The sequence below is a fragment of the Trachymyrmex septentrionalis genome, unplaced genomic scaffold, assembly GCF_001594115.1.
Source record: "Trachymyrmex septentrionalis isolate Tsep2-gDNA-1 unplaced genomic scaffold, Tsep1.0 scaffold25, whole genome shotgun sequence".
Classification (NCBI taxonomy): Eukaryota; Metazoa; Arthropoda; class Insecta; order Hymenoptera; family Formicidae; genus Trachymyrmex; species Trachymyrmex septentrionalis.
In genome coordinates, this window is record NW_017305408.1 from 2,728,539 (window position 1) to 2,749,316 (window position 20,778).

Genomic DNA, 20,778 nt, shown 5'->3' on the forward strand with positions numbered 1-20,778 from the left:
TAATATACATAACAATTACAATAAAGCACAGATTTTACTTACAATTAGCACAAGTGATTTAATATACCTTGTATTTTTATTTTTTTCTCATTTTGATCAGATTATGCAATCCACAAATCTTGTCACAACTTGTGATAAATAGATTCAATTACACAAATAATGTGTATATCTTATATTGACAGATATCAGCAATTGATAAATATTAAAACTAAACATTGCAAGAAACGTTTCTATGGCTGTGAATTCTGATTTAGTGAATAATGCTATATGATTTTTCATATTTTTTTGGGATATTAAATCTTTAGTGCTAAAAAATCGCGACTAATCATTATTGTTATTAGGAACATAATAACAATTTACAAGATCTATTTTACAATAAAAAACGAATATTTTTATCGAATTTTTATTAAAAAATTCGTGCATACTTTATTTTCTAAATTATGTTTGGACATTTTTGTGGCATTTTTATTCAATGTGTTTGAAAATATAATTTCGTTGTTAAGGTTCCGGAGTACTCATTCCAGTCATATTGAATCGTGACGTTATAAGCGAGAAATGTGACATCATAAGTGACACGTTGATTTTTCTTGTATGCCATTTGTAAAGAGAATTGGATGAAATGAAATGATGAGATCACTTTAAAACACCTAAGATATGTGAAGATTTTTCTTATCTCCTTTGACAATTAATAAATAGTCATAAAAGTTAATTTCAGTTAATTTTTATTCAATGCACAGTCTATTTTCACTTCGAGTCTTTTTCGACTCTACTGATTATCAGGGGAGATAAGGAGAGTCTTCGCCTATTTTTACAAGTGTTTTAAAGCGATTTTATTATTTCATTTTATTCCAATTCTCTTTATTTACATTTGGTATGCAAAAAAAATCGTCATTTCTCGCTTATGATGTCACGATTCAATATGGCTGAAGTGATTACTCAGAAGCATTAAATTTCTTAAAATCATCATTTGCGCATAATTTTCACGATTGCACTTCTAGGATAGTTTTACGTAAAATTTTAGTGTAATAATTGCATATAATTTGCATATGATACAAAGCTATTCTTTTAGCAAACTTGCATTTATAAATACATTTTATTCTTCATTAAAATGTTCTAATATTGTGCTCACAATCGCAAATAATTTCATTATGATTATTATAGTGATATGACATCGTGTCTTGACAAAGAGGCAAGCATTATATTAGAATAGCGATTTCTATAATATTAATACCAAGACTATTGATACTAAGACTGAGCCAAAAAGAGACGAAAATCCATGAGAATGAACTTTTGAGAACTTATTATATAAGAATTTGGATTTATTTACAAGATGTGCCGAATGCGATAACGCACAAATATTACATATATATTCACAAAATAAAAAACGCTTATGACTTTTACAAAAATTCTTATTTTCTTTTTAATAGTTTGCGTTGTGTTAAAACCAACTTCCTCTGTATGCCTACATATATTTTATAACTTACATCCTTTGTTAAATCATATCTTTGGTTACAAACGAGTTTTCTTATCCTATTACGAATAATTTTTCATAGTTCTTGGTCGAGAAAATATTGTTTTCAGAGAAAAATTATTAGATTTACAAGTTCAATTTTTGACTTGTTACTTATCTGTTATTTTTTTATTAAGCATGTCAGAGATTAATAAAATATTTCGAAGAGGAGAAGACAATCTGATTAGAATTTTGGCTAGCTAATAAAGCTATTATTTATAGCTAAGCTATAAATTCAGAATTTCTTCATCATTTTAAATTGTCGGGCATACACCGGTGATAACTTGTCCGTAGGCTCGTTCAGGCCTAATGCTGACGGGTTTCATGTTGATCAAAATATTATTGATACAGCCGACATATTGAGCCTGCGAGGTACTTCCTCGTAATCTTTTTCCCAGCATCGGATGTCCACCGATGAATATCGGATGTTTTGATAAGACTCTAGCTACGTTTTTGCCGCCGATTCCGGGCGGTGCTGGTTTATGATCGACTGATAGAAGTACTGCATTTTTCTGTTTGACGGCTGTTAAAAAAAAATAGTAATAGTAGAACGCGATTTAAGTAAAATCAACTGCTACTAATAACCATTAGTGCCTTATTTTTTAGTTAAAGGTAAACTTCAAATCAATAAAAAAATCGTTAATATTAAAATGGCACACAGCTCCAAGAGTACTCTTAACATCAATTGACAATATAAATGTTATCTACCTCGAATATTGTGCCAATGGCCATCACACAGGGAGTTTGGTTTCGTTGGCTCGAATGCAGTCTCAATCGAGCCTCTTTGCGTCTTTATGAGAAATTTGACGGTACCATTAATCATCTCTAAGACGAGATAATCCCTTTTACCGTGCACCGATAGCAAATGTCCAGATGTAGATCGCGGTTTTATATCCATTTGAATATCGACTGTGCGGTCCACATTAAACCGATCGACTAAAAATTAATAAAATATTATTGCCTTTACTAATATCTTTAGTTAATTATAATTAGAAACGATATTGAAATATTTTTTTATTTGACGAAACATATATTTGTATTAATTTCCTTACCTGCTTTGAATAAATTACTGCCATTTCCTGGATAGAAGAAGATACCGGGCTCGACTCTCTTCGAGCAAGGTATTACGCCTACTTTCTCTGATGGTTCTCCGACGGGTTGTCCATTCGTCATGAAATTTCCTAAACAGCCACTGAACGTTTTATTAAGACCCTGAAACAAAAATATTGTTATACTCTTGCAATCCTGAGTATGAGATTAAAGATCATGCAATCTTACAATATTTGTGTACGCAATACTGGATATTTCTGGCAAAATGCCTCCTACGAAGAATGGCGGATTGACATTGATAGCAGTGGTGTTTCCCAACGAGTATCCGATCACGTCCTCTTCATCCACAGTTAAATGACCGTAGTTACCATTTCTCTTGAAGATTATGATATGCCATTGATTGTTATTGATCATCTTCTTACTCACTAGCAATGCTGGTCCGCTTCCACAATCGAATTTGTAATGAACCTAGAAGAATAATTTTCCAAGATCAAGATGATTTGTGAAACAACTTTCCCGTGTGAAGAAAAGTATTTCCTTACCTTTCCACCGAGCACATACACAGCGATTAAGTTTTGCTTACTGAGATCGGAAGTATAAAATATTATTCCATCGTCCGCCATTGTTTTTATATCAATCTGGAAATCATAGTCGTCTTTGTACCTTCCATTCAGTGACCTATATTCTAATCTACTGTTCCTTGCAGTACCTAAAAATAGTCATCAGGCGTTTGAAAAATTTTATTGATTAATAATATTTTCATTTGAATATTTTCCCACTTATATTTAAAAATATGCAAAATACCAAATCGCCAAGCATTCTCAAGATCAGGATCTGTTGCCGGATAGTATGGCAAGTGACACTTGTCGACAGTTTCAGGCTGTTCAGTTGGCCTTTGCGTAGTAGTAGTGAAATCATATTTGTCTACGTTATTTCGTCCTTCCAGTTCTGGTTCTTCTTCTTCTTCTTCTTTCTCATCTTCTTTGTCCACATCGACTTCTATTATATCTAAAAGAAAATAATTTGTTTCTGTTTTACCTATTTATCATTATTTATGTCAATACAATTTATATATATAAATTTTAAAACAATAATGAGAACAATAATTATAATGTTAAAGGATTTCTTAATATTTAACAAACTAAAGACAAGAATGTAAGGGGAAGTAGGAGTCTCAGCGCAGTACTTTGAGCGCAAGTATAACAATGGAAATTAATGGTCTTAAATACATTTTTGATCAATTAAAGAATCAAGGATATCACGCGCAAAAAGTCGGCACGTATTAATACTTTAGATAATAACGGAAAATAATGAGGAATCCCTTCTAGGTTTACTCTACCTTTCGTACCGTCAATACCGAAAAATTTAAACAACAAGAATGACATTAAGGTTTCTTATTTTAGTTCTAACAAACTACGGAAATACATTAAGGTACGTAAAGATCCCATGGATTCTTTATCCAAATCTAACGTCGTGTATAAAATAAATTGCAACGATTGTGATGCATCTTACAAACGTAGGACAAACAGGAAGAAGATTAAAAACACGAATTTCGGAACATCAAAATTATATACGATGGAATACTAGTTCAAAATCGGTAATAACAGACCATTGATTACAACATGGAGATATGATTTTGATTGGAATAATATTCAAATTCTTGACGAGGAGCTGTGTTATAATAAACGTCTCAGAGATGCTTGATATTAAGAAATAAAGGAACAGTCTTAACCTTCAGACAGATACGGAAGGTCTCCACAAATCGTATATTCCGATTATAAACAAGGTTTGACTTTGCATTGCCAAGTTTCTTCACATTTTAGTTATGTTCGTCGAGACAGATTGATGGTTTTCGTTACTTTATCTGACGCTATATACTAGAATGTGATACTAATTTTTACCTCTGCTGACGTTATAATGACGATTATCTTAGTTCTGACATGGATTTTTCTAATTTTTGTGGACTCAGAGGTGAATTTTTTTTTATCAAAGAGACGTTCTGGCTTGGTTTCATATTACTGTTTTGATTACATATATCCTTCTTTTATATTTTCACTAGAACGATTAGAAATTTCGCAAACGGTTATCCGATCGCTTGACGAGCTATTCCGCTTCTCTGAGAAAACTCATCTTTTCTTATTTTAACAAAACCGTCTGTCTTAAATTTTTATAAATTTTTATGAATTCACTGCGTTGTAATTTTGTACATTTGAAAAGGGCCTAAACACAAGGCCAAAACATGTAATTATATATTCCGTAATGTTGAAGATTTTTTATTATGTTGGAGCTTCATAATTTATATTTTGTATATATGTTTATATTTAATAATACATTTGCGTTGATCTAATTTTGAAGAATTGCTCTTATTGCTGTTTGACTTTTATTAACCTTTTTTTTATTATATTGTATCTTATAACAATGGATATGTTTAAAAGTCCATTTTTAATATAAAGGCGTATAATGTCCGTATAATATCCATACGCGTTTCGACTTACTTGAAATCATTATCAACGGAATTGAATTCTATCTTGTGCAAGTAGTACCAACCATCCATCAAATCAAAGAGATTCCTTAGATTCATCCCTACTTCTCCTTACATTCTTGTCTTTAATTTGTTAAATAATAAATAAATTTTATTTTATGTAGTTGTTTTACTTCACTTACTGATTTGAGTCGACAATTCTACTGTATCTTCCGGACCTTCCGATGGCAATAATGGTGGCAAGAATTCAGGTTTAACAACGGGTGGTGAAACTAAAAAGGATTTAAGCGATTAAATACAGCTAAAATATGATTTGACAATAATTTTGTTAATCAAAATATCTTAACGTACGCGTCTGATCACTGCCTTTGCATTTTCCTAGAAATGCGTATGGTCTCTCGGTTGTATTAGCGAAATTGATTATGATCTCGCTGTTGAGAGTTGCATCGCCAATGCAACCGACGAAAGGCACGACTTTCCGTTCACCAAAATCGAAATTTGATGGTAGTCCACCAATGTATAAGTTTCCGTAGAGGAAGTGCAACGGTGGCGGCGCCGAATCGGTGCTATAGTTCTCCATATCGTCAATGTCGAGGCTAAGAGCCGATTGGTCATGAGTGGCGGTTACCACGTGCCATTCATTATCGTTAAATTTAACATCTGACGGGCTCGTCCTAAGCTCCTCACCCTGACTAGTAAATACCAACTGTCCATCCACCAGTGACAGATAACTAGTAGCCGCGTTCTGCAGTTCATCGTTCGTTGCATAGAAAATTAGACCATTGCTGGCCAATGTCTTAAACTTGAGATTCACTTGTAGACCATCGGATGCTAAATTGCGCCATCTCACATAGCCGGGTGTATTTTTCTCGAAAGAGACGAGACTGGCAAACTGAAAGAAATAATTTCAAGAGTTAACGAGATGAGACGAAAATTTATAATCTGCGAATAATTAACATTCCGCTAATTACCCTGACTGGACAACCAGGCATAACTCCAAATGCCTGCACGTTGCGCGTAAGATCGACCGAAGTGTCTAGGATAACTACGTCATCGATGCACCCTTCGAAGCCATTGTTGGTAACCGAATCATAAGGACGTTTTGCATTAGGCGGATATCCACCAAAATAAATATGATCCGATGAGGCCAAAGGTTTGGTAGTTCCTCTCTCTTGACTCGACGCGACTGTGTGGTCATCTATCTTCAGTGCGCCCATTGTATCTTGTCTGATGGCCTCTAGAGTGTGCCAATTACCATCGTTGTATTTATTTAAGGACCTCAAAACAATAGTACCCTCGCCAAGATCGTACTGATACAACAATTGACCGTTTCTTATTTCTATAGACAAGAATTGTCTCCCCTTGCCCATTAAATAAATCAATCCATCCTCCACAAAAGTTTTGAAAGATAGTTTGATGATGAACTTCCTAGTATCTGGCGTAATCTGCGAGCTCTTTTTGCTGAGTATTGCATAACCGTGTCGATCAAAACGGTAACCTCTGCTTGGCGCGAAATTAATGAGTTTGTCGCGTTCGAGTGCACTCTTCTGATTGTTCTCTCCGTCGACAAAATTCCAGAACGATACCGGTATATCGCCTATCATCAGTTCCTCCATTTCGCCCTCGAAAGAAGATGCGGTTACAGCATCTTGAATGTGGAAGGATGATGGATAACCACCGACAAAGAGCTTCGAATGTTCCTGATCCACATTAAAAATGTAATAAGGACCCGACAAAACTCGCTCTTTCTCGTACAATGTATCTTTGCCCTCGCCAATATCTTCGCGAACGATTAACTTGACATTTTTGCCAGTTCTGAAAGCAAAATTTTGAGAAACATCAATATAAAATTACTTTGGACTAGCCATAAAGCCATATGAGTTCATGCCAACCTGTCGATAATTATCTGCCGCCACACATTATCCGATACAAATTTGTTGTGATTTATCCTTTCTGGTCCAGATCCTAGATCGACTATAAGCACGGGATATCCGCTTTCAATCAATAACGCCGTGAAATCATGCTACGAAATATAAAATTATTGTTGAGAAAATTTTCTTCATATTTCTTTGATCCAAATTAGCTCGCTTTCATGATTATTATACATATATGTATTAGATTTTATTAGGCTCACCGCTTTAGAACGTGGTAGCTTTGACTTTTCCTCATTGCCGAGATACAACAGAAAACCGTTGGTCTTGTTGGTCCTGAAATATAGGGATATCTTTGTGGATGTAGATAGTAATGGCAGGCTTTCTGGATTCTTCAGTTCCAAAGTAGTGTTTCTGTAGAAGGTCAAACCGGTCTTGAATCGATTGGCCAGTTCCCGGGCATTCGCGATTTTGTTTCTCAGGGCCTCAATTTTACTTTGCAAATCATTTCCGGTTGCGTCGATCGATTTCTGGTTACCATTTAGACTGTTTAGCAGACTGTTGATGCTTGGCATCACTTTATCTACACCATCCAGCTGCTTATTTGCTTGCGAGATTTCGCGGATTGTCTCTGACGTATTCTTCGAGAGTTGCTTTGTCTCCCGCAAATCTTCCGGAATTTGATTCACAATACCGTTCATGTCATCGATGGCAATCTCAATGTTACTTTCGACATTCATTGCTTGATTCATGGCATCATGTGCAACTGAAGACGATTGCGAAGGAATGTTGCCAAGCGTTCTGCAATTTTTATAGATTTAATAGATGTATGCTTCAATACTCAACGTGCCTTATGCTTGTTGTTTCTAAATCAATTTAATTTAGTAACATTATTTTTATATTTAATTATAGAAAGTAAAATGAGAGACTTGAGATTAAAATATAGGAAGCAAGCTGTACTTGTCGATAGAGTCGAGAAGCTCCTTGTTACGTTTATTTTGAGTGTCAATCAGAGTCGCGTTGTTTCTTGCGTCTCGCAAATCATTCTCGGGCTGGCCCGTCGTTTTTGTTAGAGCGACCTGCGCGGCGGCTAACAATTTGAAGCACTCGTTTCGAGAGTCCAGCATCTTTTGCTCGATTCCATCAGTCTGACATTAATAAATAAAATAAAATTTATTTAAAAAAAGTAAATATGAATTAAAATTATGATGTTCAGCTTTTTACCAGTGATGTTGCGTTCTCAGCAGCAATTATGGCATTGTCTGCAGCATCTTTCGCAGCTTGAATTGCGGTTTCAATATCCCTGTATGCTGAAACGGCCCTCACCGCGTTAGTATTACGAGTATCAGTTAATAGACTATCCAATTCTAATGAACGATTGTGTAGATATGCTGCGTGAACTTGGGCTTTCTGCACTGGCTCAGCCAGATCGATCAACATTTCATCATTTAACGCAATGGTGTTATTCAGTTGATCAATCACATCGCTGTCAGTGTTAATTCCTAGAAAAAAAAAAAGGAAATTCTAAAGAAAAAGAAAATCATTTTTGCAATCATATTTATCATTATTTTTACAATTATTAATCAAACTATCAAAATATCAAAAATACTCACGTAGAAGATCGATATTGGTCTTTGCATGATTAAGAAAATCACTAGCGTTATTCTTGAGTTGTTCTCCAGCCTCCAAGTCTTCTCTCGCTTCGGCAGTGGAATTTTTCACAACATCAAGATTGCCACTTTGTGCAGCGATTCTATTCTCTCGATTCAGCTTATCTGCTATACTAGCAGTATCTTGAGCTATTTTCACGGTGTCCAGTAGATCATCCATCTTGACACTGATATTTTTTATCCTGACGTTAAGGTCAGTCACAGCGAAGCTTAGATTGCTGGCCGGAAAACTGTACTGCTGCATTTCGGAAATTAGAATATTGGCCTGATTCGCTTGGTCCACGGCATTGTCCCGAAATTCAATGAAGGAGACATCCTTTATTTTTTTTAGAATCTCCTTCGCTTCGTTCAATGCATTATCGACCTTGGCGCCCGTTCCCAATTCAATATTCAGTGCTAATGATTGCACTTCCGATACGATCTGATTCACTAAGTCGATCTTGTGTACCACATCTTCCTCCAGAGTGTTCATGTCCTGCAATGTATTCTCCGCGTTGTCCTTCCATTTGCCGCTGTCCTCAGCGGTAAAATCAATTTGTTGTTTCTGATAGTACACTTCATTTTCTAGCTGCTTCAGCTTCTCTTGCAACGGTAGTAGATTTACCCGATTTGGATCTAATAATTTAACTTCGGGGTAGAGCTCGTTGACCGTATCGTTGATAAATTTAAGTCGTTGATTCGTAAAGTAGCCTTCCGCAACCGTCTGAAAGTGTATCAAGAACATTAAGTTACATTAATTTTTAAATAATGTAAAATATCAATATATTCATGAATTACTGTATTTTATTTACACTATACTCGCGCGAGACAGGTTCTACTAAATCGGCTAGTTCATCTGTGACATCCAAAAGATTTCCCGTGCAGGAACCGCAGGAGAAACAACCTTGCGACGGAATAAGCACGTGCCGATATGGACAGTGGTCGCACTTTTCACCAATCACACCAGGTAAACAGGTGCATTGACCAGTGGTTGTGTCACAAGACACGCCGACGGAATAACCAGTGTTACATTCACACGCTGAAAGAAACGGATGATTGTACATTTAATTTTTACTGTAGGATTATCCTAATGATTCATCTAATCTTTAATCTAAACAAATTTTAATTCGTAAAGACCGTTTAATAATTATTGAGCGATTGAAGAAAAACATGAAACACAATCTTGTTCTTAGCAAAATAAATTTTTGTTCTACGATTGACAATTTTATTCGCGATATTTATAAAAGTGAGAAATTGTAGTGAAAAATGATCTTACATGTGCATCCATCACGTCCGTAATTCCAATATCCCTGGATACATTGGTCGCATCTGCGACCGGTGACACCTGGCATGCATTTGCATTGTCCCGTTTCTCCGTCGCATTGGCTACTCTCGGAGGCCAAGTCGCAGTCGCATGGTCTGCATCCATTGCAGGTACCGAAACCATAATGATTGGGTGCACAGTGATCGCATCGTTCGCCAATAACATTTTCTCGACAGAAACATTGTCCGCTGTAGCTGTCGCAATGTTCCATCCCGCAGTCATCGCATACGCAACTACGACAGTCCTTCCGCTCCACGGCATCACCGAAATAACCGGGAGCGCACAGATTACACGCTTCACCGTAGGTATTGTTTAAACATTGTAAACACTGACCAGTGATACTGTCACATGAGCCAATTTGATTGGTGTCAATATTGCCGGAGCATTCGCATGGCTTGCAGTAATCGCCGTACACTTCAGGATTGCCATAGTAGCCAGCAGCGCAAGCCTCACATCGAGCACCGTAATATCCGGGTAGGCAGTCGCAGCTAATCTTGTTGCCCTCCTCATTCACCTCGCAGCCGGTGGCAAAGTTATTGGAGGCAACCGGTAACGGGCATGCACAAATCAGACAATCCGTCGGTGTGCCCACAGTGGCGTTACCGTAGTAACCTTGTTCGCAAAATTCGCAATGATCGCCGGTGGTTCCATTCTTGCAATTCTATGAAGAAAATTAAGAAAGTTATAGACTTAAAAAAAAATAAATAAATTTTGAAACTCAGAGAAGTTCTCATAATTCACCTGACAGATTCCAGTGTTTACATCGCACGCAGTCGCATGACCGTTACATTGACAAGGCGCGCAGTAGCCTCCGTATGGTCCTGATTTGATCCTATAATATCCTGGAGCGCATTCCTCGCATGAAAGTCCTTGATAATTGGGTGGACATTGACACTGTTCTACGCTGCCAGCCGGGATGCTATATTGAGCTGAATATTGTTCCGTTGTAATGTCCCAAGTTACATATGATAATCTATAAAGATATTTATTACATGGAAATAATAACAATCCTTCGATATCTTGAAAGAATCATTGATACGTACGAAGCCATAATACTGGGATTCCAGTACGTAGCACGCACGTATATTCCACGTAGATCTTCGAGAACAACCATAATTTGTTCTCTAGTAGCGCTGAGTCTGTTGCTAGTTACAAAGTTAGCTTCGATTAGGCGGACGGACGCTCTAAAGTTGACAAAGGATGGTGGCTGTTCATCGGAATAATAAAATAACGTAATATTGGCACCTTGAAGAATTACATCGGCGGCACTGACAGCCTTGCCGAAGGGTCCCGTGCTATAATAGACGCTATAATTTAAGTAACCACCGTAAGAAGTCAATTTTTTATCGAGATAGGTATCAGGTGCCGAAAAGTAGATGACGTTCTCGAAAGTGTCGTTGGCAATGAGCGAGACTGTGATTGCAGTTGCATTCTCTACGGGATAGGTTGATAAAGTGGTAAAGTTGCCACTCTTATCAATGGGTGTGATCAATTCCCAAGCCATATCCATAAGATGAGTCCAATAGAGATTCGCGGAGGCGCATCTGAATGAAGATTACATCTTTTAAAAAAAAATTCTTTTAACTTACACGTTGATAATAATTAATCCTTATTAATGATGATTTATAGAATTTACTAATAATGACGATGGCAAATATGGAACGTACCTAGTAGTCTTGCCAAAGCAGAAGCACTTAGTACAACCGTCTGTATTTTCAGCCTGAATATTGAAGGTGCCCTCGCGGCACACGTCGCACGCCTGACCTTGCACATTTGCCTTGCAGAAGCACTCGGCCGTATATTGATCGCAGATATCGGCAGTTGTACCGCGTGAATCGCAGTCGCAGCGTTCGCAATGCGGAAACTGCGAGTAACCGGCGCGGCAACGGTCACATTGCCGGCCCACCACGTTCTCCTTGCAACGGCAACTGCCGTCGAATAAATCGCACTGCAGATCACCATCCAATACGCCCAGGGGTGAACAATTGCACTCCTCGCAGCCGATAATCGGGTGGAATCCGTAGGTGCCGGGTTCACATTGATCGCATCGTTGACCCGTTACTCGAGATGGACAAATGCATCTGCCGGTATCCCGTTCACAAAGAGCAGGACAATTACATGGTCTACATCTGGGGAAACCATAAAAGCCAGACTTGCAAATCTCGCATCGTCTGCCGATGATATTCGGTCGACAAGGACATTGGCCGCCGAATTTTTCGCACTCGAAGCTGGTAGAGCCTTCGCCGTCGCAATTGCAAGGCAATGCACCATTATTATAATTAGCCGTTAACGAAAAAGTTGAGTCACGGCAGAAACCATCCTCGGTGACATTGATATGGAAATGATTGCTGCCGCAACGTTTAATGAATTCATTTGTCTCGTCGAACTGCAATTTACTGAGGATCTTTTCATTGTACTGATCCGCCGGGATCACCAGGATATAGTCTAACCAGATACCATGGCCAGGCTCTTTCAGTGTCAGCACAAAATTTTCAATCAGTTGAAATCTGGTATCGTTGTTATCAATTTGACGTATAATGCTGCGACAGCCGCTGTTACTAGGACAGTGAGGAACCGGCACTTTCGCCTCGTAGAATTTGCCGTTCTGCACTAACACATCTAGCTCGAACTGAGGATGATCCGGTTGATAATATTGTACCACAAAGATGTAATCTCCCGGTTGGGACACCTTCGCGTGAATATCCACCATATCACCATCACTTAGGTAGATCAATTTAGTGGCGTTATCATAAATACCGGGAGGTCGAGTTTCAGCTTCGAGAATGTTGTTAGAAGTCTCGAATTCGATCTTCTTGGCGTCGGCGGCATCGGGAAAAAGTCCTTGTATACATTTGCCATTTTTCCTTACACAGACAGATTTGGGTTTTATATAATCCAGTGACCATTGATGATAGGGAATCGCCACTATCGAGTCGATCGCGACGTTTGAGGTCGATTCACCGGTCAGTACCAAGCTAACGTAATTTGATGGGAAATTCATGACGGCCACCTTACCGTAGGTATCCGTAACAACCTGACGACATGTACTGGTATACCTACAGGGATTGAGGATGACTTTGCCTTTGCCAACCGTATTCGCTTCAATTAACAGTACCGAGGTATCTTGCTCATCCCGCGGAGTGACATAAGTTACCACGAGAACGTGAGGACCAGGTTTGCTGATTCTTAGTTCAAAATGGATTTCTTCTTGTTGATTGTTTATGAGTGGTACCTCATCCTCGTTAATTTCTTGCAAGGTCTCGTGATCGGTAAAATACTCGGTTAATGGGATCCGGACATTATTCTCGCTAAGAAAGCCACCAGCGCCATGGACTGAATCGAACCATGTCAAGTTCGGATATCCATAGTGCCTGCAGAGTCCCTTGTAGCCGACTTCGCAGGGCACATTCACGTCCTGTGTCAATATGCCGCCCTCATAGTATTCCGATGGTAATAAAACAAAGTAATCAAGGAACATACTTCTCTTTGTACTAATTTTGATGGACCAGTGTCCGGGATTCATCACCATGGGCAATGGATGATTGCCATGTGCTCCGGCAACTGTTACGAAGGATGGTCGCGTGGTCGGCTTAAAATTGACTATAAACTGTTGCTCTATCTCAGATGGACTGTCAGGAATGATAGTGATAGTACCGAGAATGGGATCATTATTGGGATTAACATAACGTAAAACCATCCGATAGAGCGAAGATTTGCCGATACCCACGCCCAGTATAATCTCTTTTTGTTGATTAGTAAACTCGGCGTAACCCTTCCAACTGAAGCCCGGAAAGATGTCTTCCGCGAAACCATAGGGGACACCGCTACCACTGGGAGTTTTACCAACTTCGGCTTCGTATTGATACTGATGAAGAGTAGGGAAGTAATGCGCCTTTAGAGGTTCCTTGCACGTTAAACCGGTAATTCGTGGTTGGCAAGGGCATTGGCCAGTTTGCTTGTCACATATCGGGTTGACGGAACCGCCAACGTCGCAAGAGCAATCTTGATTGAAAGATGTGGCGTTAAAATTAAAAATTAAATATTACAAAACGGAATATAGTTGATTGACCTACCAGAACAACCAAAGAGATTGTCTTCCTGAAGATTATATGTTCCGTCGATGCATCGGCTGCATCCTCTGTCAGTTACGCCAGGTTTGCAGATACACTGTCCAGTCTTAGTGTCACACTCGCCGATGCTGCCGATGACTCCAGGAATGTTACAATGACATTCTTAAATATAAATACACTTTATTAAAAAAATCAAATATTTTAATGTTATAGAATTATTCCTTTTTCAAACAAAAACATAATTACATTATAAATACAATATTAATTTTATAAAGAAGTTATTTATTATGTCTGAAACAAATCCGAACCTTCGCAACCGTCTGGATTGTAAGGCTGCAGATTCCAATAAAGCGGCTTGCATTGATTACATATTCTTCCTTCAACGCGCTCCTTGCACTGACAAAGTTCACCGGGCGGCAAAGAGCCGCAACCTTGGAAAGTTGCAACTATGCCAGCCGGATCGCAGTTGCAACCCTCGCAAGTAGGAAAGTTGTAGTAACCCTCTTTACATTGCTCACACCGAATGCCATCGAAGTTCTCGCGGCATTGGCATTTACCTTCGCCGTCACAGGACACACCGATCGAGCCATGACTATCGCAACTGCATGCTAAGATTAAAATATTAGAAGATATTTAATTGACACAAAAGATAAATATTGATTAATTTAATTACTAAGATAAATTAAAATGTCAATATTATTAAATTATTTAAAGATAATAAAATAATGAGAACTTTGGCATGAATTACATACCAACGCATTCCGGATATTTGTAGTATCCTGGACTGCATTGACTGCAAGTCCTTCCGGCGAAATTGGCAAGGCATGAACACTTGCCCGTGGAATCACAACTGATGCTGGATGAACCGACGGAACTACAATTGCATGGCACGCAATTGGGATAGCCGTAATATCCAGGTGTACATTGGTCGCATCTAATACCACCGTATCCTTCCTTACACGAACAACTACCATTCGTCTTGTCGCAAATACCGGGTTCCGTTCCACGCGCATCACAATTACAATCTGCAAGTCGCACAAAGAAATAAGATTCGTGTCATAGACATAAAAACAGAATTTATCCTGTTTTATTGTATTACATTCAAACAACAATGTTAAATTTTGTGATGCAAAAGATCTAAAAATATTTTCTTATTAAAGAAGGGAGAATTAAATTTCTACAGAACAAGAAGAATAAAAGAAGATAGACATTAGAAAAAAATCATCAGCAGTTTACTGAAATCTGTGTTATTGTCATTGATAAAATATATAAATTATTATGCTATAATGGTCATAGTATTTCTTCAAATATATATATAAAATTATAATAACTTAAAAACTTATGTCGTACATGTGCAAAAAGGATAATTGAAATAGCCGTCCTCGCAAATGTCACAAGTTCTGCCTCCGTAATTGTTTTTGCACGTGCAGTTACCAGATATCACATCGCATACATTGTCCAGAGCACTCAGAGGATTGCAATCACAAGCTGAAATCGTAGTGATTGACGTTACCTTTCAAATAATTTTACTCTAAAAAGACGTCGAAATAACTTTTAAAAGCTTCACTTACGTAAGCAATCGGGAAAATTATAATATCCCTCCGCGCAGAGATTACAATAGTGACCGGCATAGTTTAGCTTGCAGGGACAATAACCGTCAGTTGCTTCACAATGATAACCGTCAGTGCCTCGCAAATCACATTGACAGGGTAAGCAATTAGGATAACCAAAGTATCCGTAATTGCAAGTATCGCAATTCGGCGGTGTAAATTCTTTGCGGCACTCGCATTTTCCAGTGGAATCGGAACAATTTCCAGTCGAGTAAAAATAATCACAATTACAGGCTAATTAAACATGTAAAAAGAGCAGTTTGTAAAATTCTATTAAAATAAATAAGAAATATTGAAAGTAATTTTTATTCATAAATAATTATATATATATAATAAGGCTCTGTAAGTATAAAACAATATATGTAAAAGAAAAGCAAAGAGCCAATAATGTAGTAACAAACTTTAATTTAAATTTAATCATAAAATTTATATAATGATTACAAAACGACAAACAAACATTTCAACTCTGCTCGAGTCATTTTCAATGTTGCGATAATATTCAAACATCGCTATAAAAATATCTATGATATATATTCTTTATATCGTGTAGTGCCTTGCGAATCAGTTATATCAGAATTCAAAGTAGTCAGAAAAACAATATTCTTGTCAATATCGGTAAAAGTGTTGAGAGTCTATTAATAAAAAAGAGAGAAAACGCACGTAGATGATAATCCATATCGCACATTGGTTTTTTAATTGGAGCAAATTTGCAAGAGCAGCAAACTGACTTCCACGATGTCGAATAACGCAATGAATTATTCGACATTGCAATTGTCACTACTTTGAATTCTGATATAATTGACTTGCAAGGCATTACACGATATGAAGAATGTAATACCATAGATATTTTTGTAGCGATGTTTGAATATTACCGCGACATTGAAAATGACTCGAGCGGAGTCGAAACGTTTGTTTGTCGTTTTGTAATTATTATCTGAATTTTATGATTAAATTTAAATTAAAATTTGTTACATTACTGGGTCTTTGCTCTTCTTTTATATATATATATATAGTAATGTTTATCTTAAATAAACTTACGCTGACATACGTCGGTTGCGTTGAGTGGTTTGTCCCAAGGTCTGTAGAATTTGGGTTTGCAGCGGTTGCAGTTGATGCCTTCAGTATTGTGCTTGCAATTTTGACAAATACCACCACCCTCGTAATTACCGTGAATATCCAATGATAAGTGTTTTTCATCGATGTTTGGATCGTAAATACACTCGTCCGAATGTCCGAAACAGTTGCAGGCTGCAAATATGAATTCACTGCTAAAAAAAAAGATAGTCTACCTCTGCAAATTCTACTATTCTCATAGAGCAAAGTAGCAATAATTTTAATGAAGAAATAGAAATGAACTTGTTACTATAAATAATTTACAGGTAAAAAAAATAATTTCCAATAACTAAAATTAATATTCTTAATAAATTTGTTTGTTATTCGTATAATAATTGATAGATATAGCTAATTCTTGTCTTGGTGTAAATATTAAGATAGTAAATTGTTTTTACGTTCGCATATGAATTTCTGTGATGCTGTGGACTGTCTCCATTTTTTTTGTTCGAAACCCTTGCAACACGTTGCACACTGAGGCCCGCAAGTATTGTGCTGGCACCGGCAGACCAGTTTCTTCGGCATGTTGGGGTCTTGAATGTCGCAAGTGTCCGCGTGACCGTTGCACATACAACGACCGCCAATGCTGATATCTTTGATCGAATAAAAGTACTGTAATACAAATAAACTTCTTTAAACGTCAAATTATAAAAAAAAATAGCGATTACGAACAAATTTTAGAATTTCCTTTGTACCGTTAATTAAAAATGTATTTCAATGACAAGCATAGATATTAATTATTTATCATATAGAATCAAATATCATCGAGAAAATGAGAGCAAATTTAAGTGTTAACGTGTAACTTACTCTTCTGGTAACGGTAGGATCTTGACGAACGACAGACATGAGATGCCCCAACAAGTTCTTCGTCCTGAGAAAGCGGAAACGAACGTTGGTTGCCCGCGTCCATTCTTGCAACAAAGTCGAATTGAAATAATGTTTCGCTGAGGGTCGATTATTTAGAATCGAGATCGGAATCTCGCCACCCTCAAGGGGGACGACTTTTGAATATTCAGTTGTGCAGATTACGCTGTCATCTCGAGTAATCGGTTTGTGACTGTCCACTCCAAAGTAGGTCAGACAATCGCTGGCAGAATCCGAAAAGTATTGCCAGGGCGACCAAGTCTTGCCATAATCTTTCGACTTCTCCAGGACCCAGAGTCCTGGCCGAGGTGAATTGCCCATTCGTATGTAAACGTAAGCTACGTGAAATTCCTGAAAAAAGTCTGTTTGAAATTTTCCCTTCTATTTCCTCGGCCTTTATTCGTTTCTGGCAAACATTTTTATCCATTTTTTTCTTTGTTTTTTCAGAAATTTTTTTGTCCCAATAATTATTATATACATTATTTTTTACGGAGGATTCCATATTATTGCTTTATCTATGGAAATTTATAGCTTTCGATCTTAATTTCATATGAATACGTTCCTGCTATTTCAGATAAAGTAATATGAACCAAAGTTTAAATCGAGGACTGAATGCCAGATGTGTGCCATACAAGGTTCGATGCTTTAAAAGAGAACGATTACCGAAATCTCAAGCATAAAGGCTGGCAGAAAGAAAAAGCGAGATAGAAAGAGAGATAGATAGAGACAAAAATTTATCCTTTTTTTAGAGCTAAGAAATTTGGGACGAGCAAAATAAGAATAAAGAACATATCAGGACTAAAGAGAGAAAAAAGAGATGAGACATTTTAAAAAGCGTTGCAATTATTAAAGAGAGAGAAAGAAAGAGAGAAAGAGAAGTAGGAATGTTCTAACAATGGTGTAAATGAGCCTTTCTAAGAAGATGATTAGCGAGGGAGCGACAGCAGGGAACCTTTGAGTATGCAAAAATAAACATACACTTCTAATAACAGCTAGTTACACTAATAGAATTGTATGAATGTAGATTGATATCCAAATAGTTTCAATACAAACATCGGATTAATTAGATATTAATTTAATAAAAACTAAGATATTCGCAAAAAATTTTTGAAAAAATATGGCGCCGCGGCAATTTTCGATGATAAAAATAATTAATATTATTGATAATTCCATTTTCCCTCGTTCATCTTCGAGACTTTAACACTTTTCATTACTCTCCGGAAGTAAACCAATGATAAATCTTCCCACTTGCAGGAAAACGCCTACTTGTGCGATAGAATGTTTATGTCGCCGATAAAAGAATTGCGCATCATTATTTCCTGTTACTTCTGAATCAGATCTTTACATGCTCCGAAAACTTTCGTTAATAATCTATATATTTGATATCTTAGTGACTCACCTGTCCCAGATTGATCGTCAGATTGACTTCATTGTATTTCATCCCCCTGGATAAAGGTGGTGATTGCCACCACGTTTCCATACCATCGACCGCATATTCGGGCGGGTGACTTTTTTCAGGATTTTCAGGATCACAATAATCGCATACCTATGAGAAAACAATATTTGTCGTTATATTGAAAAGACAAAAGAATTAATTAATTAATGGAATCTAATTTAGGAGATTTATTTTATATGTAAGAGATGAATAAAATAAGAATTTTTTATGAGAAGAAACTCAACCCATATAATTTTTATTTACTTTCGTCACACGTTTACTTCACTACTTGCTGTATATATTAAAATATGTTAAGAAAAAATTTTTTATTGCGAATTTTAATATATAGGAGTAAATTTAGATAGTTAAAAGATAAATATATAAAGGAAGATCTCTTTTTCTGGAATCTGTATATGACACAGAAAGCTTCTTAATTTCGGATGGGTGAACGATCGAGTGTTATCGAGAGGTCATTCATATCTTCCGTTTTATCAGACTCCTCGCTTCTAGTTCACTTCGGTTTCATCTTCTTTTACCCACATAGATAGGTATACGATGAAAAACGATGTCAAATTGATGAACGCCTCGTGTTCTTAAGTATCAATGAACCAGATAGATGCCGATCAACAGTGTAATCCAATTAAAATATAAATATACAGACAATTATAGAAACAGTTTCGACAATTAGAATGAAATTTTCAGATTTTACAATATTTTAACATTACAAAAAAATAAACGTTAATATTAAAGGCATTACATTAATATTTTTAATAAATATATTGTATACTGTGCGAAATTCATCAGTGTGCGAGTGATTTCTACTGTCGACGATAAAGCATCATGTAGGAAACGCGATCCTGCGAGTCTAGCGCATTCTTCAAACACAATCATAGACTGTGCGAACTGGTTTTTAGTTGGATCTTATAGAAGAGCCTTATAATCGTCTTTTGTTCTGATTTGTCGACAAATGTTTAATATATAGCGGAGAATATTAATTTTCAGAATAGCCAAAAATGTCTCTGGATAGTCACGCTGGAGATTTACAGACGTATTACAAAAATACATAGAAATTCATTTTATTTTATTTATTTGATAATTTATTCATAATTATTTTTGCGGAATTAAATGTTAATTCGAAATTTTGTAGAAATTTTTTAATTTTATCTCAAAATATTTAAAATATAATAGCGTGAAATATACATATATAAATTTATTAACACAATGTATGAGTAAGCTTTATATATAATAAAAAAGATACGTGAAAAAAATCTCATCAATTTCTTCAATAAACTCCTTTATATGCCGCCGTTCGATTGATGAAAACTAATCAATGGTTTCATTCATCTCTCTCGATTCTTTATCATAACACCTTATCGTAATTCTCAGATAAAAAGACAGAAAAAGTGCGAAATGATATATAACTATAAATGTTTACATAAAATATTACATTTATTTTGACGATGTATGCGAATAGTTATTAATATGAATAAAGATACGAAAGAAGACAAAAAAAGGAAGTAAATAGTTGAGTAATCGAGCCTCAGTACTGATAAACTCTTGGACTCGTAGGACCTAATGATAATAGATAAAATTCGGTGCGAATACTGAAGACGAAAACATCAAATTCCTTGGCATGCAAGAGTATTCGTTAAATCAATTTTAATCACGTTCATGTTCACGTTCACGATATTTATTCAACCGATTGTTGTATATCAAAATATTAATTTAAGTTGCGAAAAAATATGATTTTTTTCTATTCTATTCTATAAATTATTTCTATATCTATATAATTTTAATATATAT

At 36.5% G+C, this 20,778-nt stretch overlaps 1 protein-coding gene across 1 annotated transcript in view; it reads right to left on the bottom strand.

Annotated features, from left to right (window-relative positions):
* Positions 1-1,301: 1,301 nt before the first annotated feature.
* The window catches only part of LOC108748920 (laminin subunit alpha), a 20,155-nt gene continuing 678 nt past the window's right edge, over positions 1,302-20,778 (bottom strand). The window contains exons 2-29 of the mRNA XM_018487343.1: positions 18,940-19,086; positions 17,484-17,891; positions 17,075-17,288; positions 16,605-16,814; positions 15,528-15,800; positions 15,307-15,444; positions 14,709-14,981; positions 14,265-14,564; positions 13,960-14,118; positions 11,554-13,888; positions 10,930-11,430; positions 10,628-10,859; positions 9,839-10,547; positions 9,375-9,601; positions 8,527-9,286; positions 8,138-8,415; positions 7,874-8,061; positions 7,177-7,714; positions 6,935-7,065; positions 6,014-6,857; positions 5,394-5,934; positions 5,225-5,314; positions 3,365-3,568; positions 3,103-3,269; positions 2,789-3,028; positions 2,563-2,722; positions 2,219-2,446; positions 1,302-2,033 (exon numbers count right to left, since the gene is read on the bottom strand). Of these exons, the coding sequence (XP_018342845.1) occupies positions 1,765-2,033; positions 2,219-2,446; positions 2,563-2,722; positions 2,789-3,028; positions 3,103-3,269; positions 3,365-3,568; positions 5,225-5,314; positions 5,394-5,934; positions 6,014-6,857; positions 6,935-7,065; positions 7,177-7,714; positions 7,874-8,061; positions 8,138-8,415; positions 8,527-9,286; positions 9,375-9,601; positions 9,839-10,547; positions 10,628-10,859; positions 10,930-11,430; positions 11,554-13,888; positions 13,960-14,118; positions 14,265-14,564; positions 14,709-14,981; positions 15,307-15,444; positions 15,528-15,800; positions 16,605-16,814; positions 17,075-17,288; positions 17,484-17,891; positions 18,940-19,086 (10,764 nt within the window). The 3' untranslated portion in view covers positions 1,302-1,764. The remainder of the gene's footprint in view (positions 2,034-2,218; positions 2,447-2,562; positions 2,723-2,788; positions 3,029-3,102; positions 3,270-3,364; positions 3,569-5,224; positions 5,315-5,393; positions 5,935-6,013; positions 6,858-6,934; positions 7,066-7,176; positions 7,715-7,873; positions 8,062-8,137; positions 8,416-8,526; positions 9,287-9,374; positions 9,602-9,838; positions 10,548-10,627; positions 10,860-10,929; positions 11,431-11,553; positions 13,889-13,959; positions 14,119-14,264; positions 14,565-14,708; positions 14,982-15,306; positions 15,445-15,527; positions 15,801-16,604; positions 16,815-17,074; positions 17,289-17,483; positions 17,892-18,939; positions 19,087-20,778) is intronic.